The 9,061-nt window shown below is 39.6% G+C and overlaps 1 protein-coding gene across 1 annotated transcript; it reads right to left on the bottom strand.

Annotated features, from left to right (window-relative positions):
- Positions 1-7,284: 7,284 nt before the first annotated feature.
- Positions 7,285-8,364, bottom strand: LOC129732170 (uncharacterized). The gene is made up of 2 exons (XM_055692751.1): positions 7,986-8,364; positions 7,285-7,928 (listed from the first exon to the last, which is right to left on the bottom strand). Exons 1-2 carry the CDS (start codon positions 8,240-8,242, stop codon positions 7,466-7,468), a joined length of 720 nt encoding a protein of 239 aa, XP_055548726.1. The 5' UTR covers positions 8,243-8,364; the 3' UTR covers positions 7,285-7,465.
- Positions 8,365-9,061: the final 697 nt, after the last annotated feature.

The raw sequence follows: 9,061 nt of genomic DNA, 5'->3' as shown, positions 1-9,061 counted from the left end.
AACCGCGAAGTGAAACGATGAGTTGCAGCTGCGAACGAGGCCTTCTACGAACTGCGTAACCAGCTAAAGTCTCGTAGTTTGCAAACTCGCACTGTATAAGACGCTAACCCTCCTGGTTGCCCTTTACGGACATAAGGCATGGACGCTGAAGCAAGTTGATCGACGAATGCTTGGAATATTGGAGCGTAAAGTTCTGCAATCGAAAACTGACGGTAAATTGGAAGATGAAGTGTGGCGCAGACCTAAGCATCACGAGTTGTACCAGGTATACAAAGATGCACGATCTGCTGGTGTACAAGGTGATTGGAGAACGGCTGTCCAAGACAGAAGAAGCTGGACATCTCTTATTTTTTTGGCCTTAGACAGGTAAACGGTCCGTCGACAAACAAAGTAAAGTAAATAATCATGATAAGTCGAGCGTGGTGTAACGATTTGATGAAAATTTTTCTGCAAACGTTCTTTCCTGGCTAATTGCCAAACCGCTTCGAAATTCGATTCAACTTCAACTTAAACTTGTACATAACTTTTGGGAGAGTAGTGGATTTGTCTTCAGTGTGGAGTAGGTCTTACCGGACCGTACTTCGAGTCATCCTGCGGCACCGAGATCTCTCGGTTTAGATTTGATCGTCACTGTACTCTGGGAATCTGTTTTTTTTCAACACATTATTTCCTCCTTCTTTAAAGTCCTGTAGATGTATAATCTCGAACAGCGGAAATTTCTGGTTGCTTCCCGTTGACTTGCCGAATCCTTGTTGTTGAACACGTTGTTTTGTTTTCTTATTCATTATTTCCGTTGGACGGCCCCTACCTCTTTGCCGAGTTATTGCCATTTAATTCCTTTCGTATACTGTCATCGAATCACTTCTTTCTTCCTTTCGCGTCTGGTGTTCATCGCGTCATTTCAAATGAAACTGATGACTGTCTCAATTGACGTAGATGCTGTCGCTTACTATGTTCCTATCTTTTCCTTCAGCGTTCCAGTTGAAATCAGCACCGCATCGCGTCGTTTGATGATAGTTTTCTCACACCGCAATACGCAGTTGGAACGGCAATGGCATCCAACAAATACGCCACGCAAGTTCCGATCAATATTTCGGAGATTTCTTCTGCTGTTGACCACTAGCGCCGCATAGCCACTTCGGGGTTGTGAAACTGGTGTTAGCGTCTCCGTTTCATATCGTCACGATTTCCTTTCCTCCCTCTTTTTTATATGCGTGAAGAACTGTATGGAAAGCCCTGCCTCCGTTTCAATTGAGAATCGTCATGCGAGAGTGACGGTGATAATCTTCGCCTTCAATTGAAAATCATTGCTTTCATTTTTATTTTGAGATATACCAATTAAATATATTATATTTTTATTTAACGAACCTATCCATCGATTCAAAATAGGCTAATTAGTTCGACTTTGCTGTAATTTAGTTAAGGTTTTTAAATTTATTAAGACTTAGTGTCACATGAATTTCATCACAAATAAACAAATAAACAAATTACTGGAGGAATGGCCGTTTCCCCGAAACGCTTTTTTGCAGAGGCTTACGGTGATCTTGATAGAGACTCAGCGGGTCGACTGAAATAAAAAAAACTCATATTATTTCATTAGTTTAGAAGTGTGCCGTGTCCTTGAACGATCGCTTTTATGAGTATTTTGTTTTCAGTGCAAACGAGAACGTTTTTTTACCAAAAAATGCATTAAAATTTTTTTTGCGGCAAAATGTAACTGAATGTTTCAAAAAGCGATCGTTTAAGGTCCGGCGAATTTAATAACGAAAATTTGAAAATCACAGACAAACAGAGGTACCTTGAAATTTATATTCATGGATCAAAACAACGGTCAATTCAAATGAGTTTCAATTACGCGGAATATTCCCGCCGCAACGGTGGTGCACATCAGCCCCTTTACCTTCGAACTCAGCAGACAGTCGCGTGCTGTGCTGCCAGGAACAGCAGAAAGGTTGAAAGTTTATCATTCGCATAATATGTCCAGTACGTGTCGAACAAAATAATCGGAAGCAAATTTTTTTAGAATTTTGTATGGAGTGGTACGTCTGTTTGTCCGTGGTAAAATGGATGACTTAATTGTTAATTTTTTGAAATTAAATGACACTGCACTACCCTCAAATGCACTGGTTGCTGACTATGTTAATATGATCGACATTAGTGAAGTTAGAGGGATTTTTTTTGTAGATTTGCGCTAAAAAAATTAAAATCCAAATTTTTCAAAAAATCGCTGATGAAATATTTTTTAACTTCCCGATCCTTGAATCTTATCCAGTTGGCAACATTTTTGCGAAAAAAAATCAGAGGTACATGAAAATTCGATAATAATCGAAATTTTGACACCGTGCAACATGTGTCTCACAGATATTGTCATAGATTACGAGATCTTTTAAAATTGACTGACGAAAACGGTAATGTATTCTCTTGTAAATTACTTTAAATGTCTATGTCTGATTATTTCGTATTTTCAACCTCTTGCGATCAACGATGGATCGTAGGTCTTTGAGTTTTTTAGTTTCTTTTTGACAATTGATCTGTGTATCGTCGTAAGTAGAGCGCTCAGTCATTGGTTGACTCGCTTCATCCAACAAGCCACTGCCAGCCCCAGTCGAAAAAACGTTCTCGCCGGTGCTTTGGCCTGCTCGACCGAAGGAGCGCATTCTTCAGCGGGTCATTTGCCTCGTGTTGCCTCGTGCCTCTGCCTCGTATGGTAGCTCTGCTACAAGCGCGGATCTGGCTTGCACCGTCCGTGATGATAGATTCACCGGTGGAAGTGTAAAAATTGTTGGAACGGCTGAAACGTAAACAATTATTTTTGTACAGATTGATACATTACTTTCCGATGCTAAAAGGCGCCGGGAAGCGGCCTGGAACCTATGTTAAAAATCCTCCGCGCGGAAATGTTGTGAGCAAACATAAAAGTTCGCGGAAAGATCCGGTACCCGACAAAACAAACGCCAGCGTTTCTCATCATCGGGATTTTTGTATGTATGCTTATGTCTAACTTTTTGACTCCCGAAACCGAAACATCACCAAGTTCAACTGAACACGCGTTTTTTGGTAACCGTAGAACGTTCAAAACTCGAAAAAAGAACAATTTGTCGAATATTTGCACTGAATGCCGAACGTGAACGATTGTTGTGACGTCACAACTTTTTACTCGCCACTTCTGATCGCATATTGAAATCGTATCTGCCACTCTTTTGTAATATACCTTATTGGTTCGCACCTACATGAACACTCATATGCAAGGGTTTTTACTAATGTGCAATTTTGCCTACTTTGCAAATAGAAACACGGCGTTGTTAGATGCTATTTTGTTTCCAAACACGCTGCCAATAGGCAACAATGCTGAATAGATTATTCAGCTCTAAAACCAAACAAAATAAAGCTTAATAACCTTATACTCAACAACATTGTTTTTCGGGTAATACGCTAAATTTAAAAGGTTTTTCGTCAGTAATGCAGGCCACAATTATCTACAGATCAAAAAATGCATTTGTTCCCTGCAGCTCTAGCATTTGAGTGATAGAAAAAAATCACAAGAAGGTTGTATGCAAAGCCACGACCGCAAGGTTGACAAGAAAGATAACCCGGCTGCTTGCGTGTCAGTCATCTAGTGAATAAACGTTGACCGTTCATTGGCAGTATTGTAATTTCTTTTTGTTTGATATTTTGAATGAAGTTCATTGAATATTTTTAAATTCTGGGCAAATGAGAAGTTGAAGTGCTGCCGAATTGTAATATGCACATTAAATACGACATCGTTAAACGGGAACGGAACAAAGGCTACGGTCATGCAGAACGCGAATGACGGCGCAATTCGATTCGCCTTACCGTGGTGAATTGTACAGTTCTTTTTAAGGCGAAGTAGAGCTATACATTTCAACAGATTTCGTCTTGCCGAATCGCCTCGCGCCGTTATTTGCGTTCTGCATGACCGTAGCCAAACACTAAGCGACGCAAACACGTAATAATAGTCAAATTATGCATGTAGATGAAGATAATTAACTTTGGATTATAGCGCAAAACGAGAAAATATTAACTCTTCAAATATTCATTTGTGTTCTTCAAATTTCAGTTGTTCATTTTAATATCCGATGAATTGTCTGTTTATTATCTGATGAAGCTCTTATGTAGGCCAAATGATGATTCCCAATTTACTAGGTCCATAACTCTGCCGACCGTGCTTGGGAAAGCGCGGTATAACGACCAATCAGAGGTCGAATTTTGTGTTTTGACAAAGCTTAAGAATTTTCAATAGTACAATAGTTCGAATGATAAAATTGCAATTTCTTGCATTTGGTAGGAATCTTAGAAGATTTTCTAATCGATTGCTGCAAAAACGAAGGAAATCCATCGAAAACTAACCGATTTATTAGCATTTGAAATTGGACATATTTCTCACTTTTTTCAGTTTTAGATTTTCATTTCACATCCCTATGTAGCCGAACTTCCTGAGAGAAGTATTCTACTTCAAAAAATCTGACACTAATGGCTTTGCTAACATTAATCTGCACGAATGTTAACCTCACTCAGCTCACAGGAAGACACTTTTTCCGTTCGTGAGTACCGACATTACTTATCCTTACCCAAATCATGCAATTTTAATTATACATCCTGTCCAAACCTGACTCATCCAAATGGGCAACGGAATAGGGGTATACTGACGTTTTTAGTAGCTTAACCACAAAACCCTCACTGATATAGTGAGGAAACGAGATATAATTCAAGGCACTAAAGTAAAATAGAGCACTTCAGAAATGTATGCTGTTGAGGCAATATTAGCCTGACGCAAATCAAGCCCAGCATCTGAACAATGCTTGACCAAACCTTATATTTCGTGCTTGCTGTAATTTTCCTTCGACGAAAACCTTTTACCCGATCCCTCTCTAGGTCGATGAGTTGTTGCTGATGTACAACCGGTATCGGGTTGTACTCTACACCCGGCCCGGAAATAACAAAAGCGTTGCTGGAAGTTATAATTTTGTGCTCTTTCCGCTCAGCTACGTGTTCGTAATATATGTGATTTCAAGGCAATGATGGTGTATTATGAATGTGGTGAATATTTAAGTATGCTTTTAACGCTTTGTCGGACGCAGACTTTTCACTGCGAGCCGAGAGCCCGTTGTATCGAAAAGCGCGATTGGAAAGGAAGCTACCGGTCGACATTATCCTTGCGTTTTCATCTAGATTACGATGATACATTCATGCATCTAGCGAAAGCAGACGAGATGGTGGATTTCTGAAATTTTTTCCAAGCAATTTCACTGAGAAAGTCCAACAATTTAAATGAGCTTAGGAAGCACCTGTCAAGCGGTTTAGTTTCTTTTGTAGAGGAGATTACTAAGTAAATTTACTATGCCTTGTAATCAGTTCTCATAAAGGCTAATACTCCAAAATAGGCAACTGAATGCATACTTGAAAACACCAGACTAGTGAACTTAGCGAAGCTGCCGCAAAAGTAAATTCCTAAAAGAGCACGAAGAGCAATTAGAAAATTGAATCTTTAACAGTGCTCTTGTCAGCTACAACAGCTCTAATGAAAAAGTTAAACAAAAACTTAATTTCATCCCGCCACCTTCAAGCGCCGTAGCAAAAAGGAGGAACGCATTGCAACTCGAGGTAACAGTGACGGAAAGAAAAATGCGGTTTGAGATCGTCCTCTCATTCCCGCTTGCGGTCACTTTGTCGACTCGCTTGCTTCTGAGAAACTGGATCAAAGTAACTTCGGGTGAGGAACAGACGAGTTTGGTGTTATTTTGTAGCCTGTCAGTCACAGATGGCACCATCGGCAACAGAAAACACAGTACTTTTCCGAACCACCCTAGGTTCATTCACGAACGAGAAGTTGCTCTCGGGAAAGTGTTTAAACTTTTTCAGCACGTTCGACTGAAATTTTAGCGCACAAGACACTAATTAGTGGGATCGAGTTTGTAATAGAGACAAGTAAAAGCATTACACAGAAGACAACGTGGAACTTTGGCTGCTGTGCAACGATTCCCGGAGACGTCAAAGAGTGAAGATTGAATTTAGTGAATTTGCTCTCTGCGTACAGACATTTGAAGCCTTGCTGTAAAAGATTAACGAAACAGATGTTATTCAATCGCTGTAGTACAATTTTATTACGCTTATATCCATTCTTGAGCCGTGACCTGCACTATTTTTTTTCAAAACTTGATGCAAATTGCGTTTTATATATTTTAGCGCCTACCGTGTTATAGGTGAATATTAAAGATATGTCCCTCAAACACTCAATGTTGCTTGAAATATTATTGAATATGAATAAACATCCTTATTTTCAGTTCAAATCTGATCCAGAAGGTAATAAAATGCTTTTTATTGATAAATTCCAGCAGGCTAATGCGATCCTAGATCCCTGCACGCTAACGTTTAAAATTATTTCGCATTTCCTTCACAAGTTCATTTGGCAAACTGGGGGGTGGTTTGAAGGGATTGCCGAAACTAATGCCGCTGCATTACTAGGTACCGTTCTGGTGAAAATCCTTTCCTGTGACGCACGGTTCTACCTCGACGCCGTTGGTGCCATCGGAGGGAAGCAAGAACAGCGGTATTTTACAGCGGCAATGAGGCATGGTGAGGCAGACATTTGCAAGACGTCGAGGTCTTGCGCTTCGGCAGAGCAAATATTAAATTAGCTTCGGAGTAACAGCTGCCGTGATTATATAATTATATAATTGTTGTTATAAGCATGGGAAAGTTTTGACATTCCTGCGCGAATATCCATTTTTATGAGCAACGCCACCCGTGCGGGGAAATGTGACTGGACTAGAAATATTGAGCGCCTAGCAGTTTTCTTTGCTGTTTGAAAAATAATGCCGGACATGATTGAACGGATAAAACGTTCTAAGTGGAGAATACAGTTTTTGCCTGTTTTCTACTTAAAGTATTTTTGCAATTTTTAAAACAATCGAAAAACAGAGATAAATAATGAAAAATCGATCTCTTTTAGACGTCATTTCGCTCATCGAGTATGTGGATGAGAATGGATATCTCGTTAAGATTGTCATGATTTCACCAAGTATTTTAGAAATAACGCATCAAGTATTGTTTAGACATTTTTAGTATGTTGATTTCTATCAGCATGCGTTACCTTGGAGAGACAAATTATCAGACAGGTTAACTTAAACATTTATTTTCGCTATTGGTTTGGTATCATCTGACAGTATTAAATTAATTTGTGGCAGCAAATGACATTACAAATATGGAATGATATTTGTAAAATGCATTTGTACTAGTTATGTTTAAATGTCAATGTTTCCACAGTTTCGAGCATCATTTCGCTTAGTCGATAGAGATTAGACAATTACAGGTTCATGTTAGAACTGCTGATTGTTGTTCTTTTCATACTAAAATAACATACGTACATTATATTATCACCACCTAATTTAATCTGAGGCATGATTCTCCTTATAGTCATCAAATTGTTTTAATAATTATCAAAAAATTACAACGCTTGATCCAGAAATTCAGGAACATTGATCGCAAAGAAGGCTTCCACGAAAAACGGGAGCTTCTTCCTAGGGCTCATTTGGCGCCACAGAAATTTTGCCTCCGCCAAGATTCTGTCAGTTTCATTATGTTCAACGCGAAATCGCGTTGGATCCAGTTCCTCGCCTCTTTCGGCCCGTTCGACATTGCATGTAAATACACCGATGTCAGAACCACTTCTTTCAAGCAGACGTTCAGAACGTCGTACAGGCTGCGACTGCTTTCTATGTAGGTCCAAAAAAATTAAGAAAGGGTCCGAACATATGATGGTGCCTTTATCATGAGTCAACGCTGCTGTTTTAATGTACTGCTCTTGCGTAGATCGCGGCTGGTTAAAAAAATTTTGAACTATTCCTTCAATAATTTGATTATATTGTGAGCTAGCTTCCGGGTTTTGCAATGGAGTCTTTTTCAATTCACTGGAAGATTGAAAAAGAACTACAAACAAGTCATTGAGCAGATTCAATTTTTGATACCTTGTTACAAAAAGATTAACGGCAGTCTGTGTCAGCTGATCACACTGGGGAATATACTTGTAGGCTTCATTCAATGATTGGGATTTATGTTTTTGTAAACCCTCTGACAGACAACGTTCAATTACTTTCTTTCGAGGCCGACTTTTTCTTTCATTTGCCCGTATTAGCTCCTGCTGGATGCGTTTCTCTTGACGGTGGCGTGGTGACTTAATGGAAAATTTGGGCGTTTTCAACATCTGATAGTCTCCATCTGACATAATTTTTAAGTTTCTACTCTGGGGCGCGAAGCAAGAAAAAATTGAGTAAGATTACGATTCGTACCTTGCTTGAAGTCAGCAGTCACTGGATAAACATAAAATCTATCAAAATTGGAAATATTTAGCGGACGTTGTTTTGAATACATAAGCATCGGTCACTTTGACTACTGGATTTCATAAGCAACCAGAAACTCTATTACAGAATTCACAAGTCAACATGAAACAAAATTTTATCATTAAAGCTGCTGAAGCTGGTAATGCTGAGTGCTGATTTTCTCTAATTCACAACAACATCCGACGGACGAGCACGCTCATTACCAGCCACCATGTACTTCGTTTACCATGTTTTATAAAAAGTTTGAATTACAGTGCTGGATCTCTATTCCAGATTACACTCTGAGGCTACTTGGACTTTCTTTATTAATTGAGAACTTTACAAGGTTCAAGCTGGACTCGAGGTACGATCCTGGTCTAACAAGCCAGTCGTCGTAGGTACGAGTCTCGGCTCGGGAGAAACTGTTAGTGTCAGTAGGATCGTGCCGCTAGCCCCGCAATTGTTGCGTTCATTAAACAGTTGGCTGCGAAGTCTGCGTATAATAAAAAAAAGGAATGTAGCATCAAGGCTTTGCTTTGCTTTACAAGGTCCAAAGGTCTTCTCCAGCGCTTACCGCTCCCACAGTTAATACCAGTAAATGAGGTCAATATCGTCTGCAAAGCATTCGGAGGGGCACACCAACTCTCTTTCTTTGCACGCCAACCCTCCGTATTCCACCTGTGATATTGAACAATAAGTTTAACAGTTCGTCATTCTACTTCAAA

Source organism: Wyeomyia smithii, chromosome 3, assembly GCF_029784165.1.
Source record: "Wyeomyia smithii strain HCP4-BCI-WySm-NY-G18 chromosome 3, ASM2978416v1, whole genome shotgun sequence".
In the NCBI taxonomy this organism is placed as follows: domain Eukaryota; kingdom Metazoa; phylum Arthropoda; class Insecta; order Diptera; family Culicidae; genus Wyeomyia; species Wyeomyia smithii.
This window is presented reverse-complemented; position numbering and strand designations above follow the sequence as displayed.

What these genes read in the sequence shown, in the direction of transcription:
- LOC129732170 (XM_055692751.1), bottom strand. Translation starts at nt 8,242, where the DNA reads ATGTCAGATGGAGACTATCAGATGTTGAAAACGCCCAAATTTTCCATT. An exon ending in GTTAATCTTTTTGTAACAAG is followed by an intron (nt 7,929 to 7,985) that starts GTATCAAAAATT and finishes TCAATCTTCCAG; the next exon opens with TGAATTGAAAAAGACTCCAT.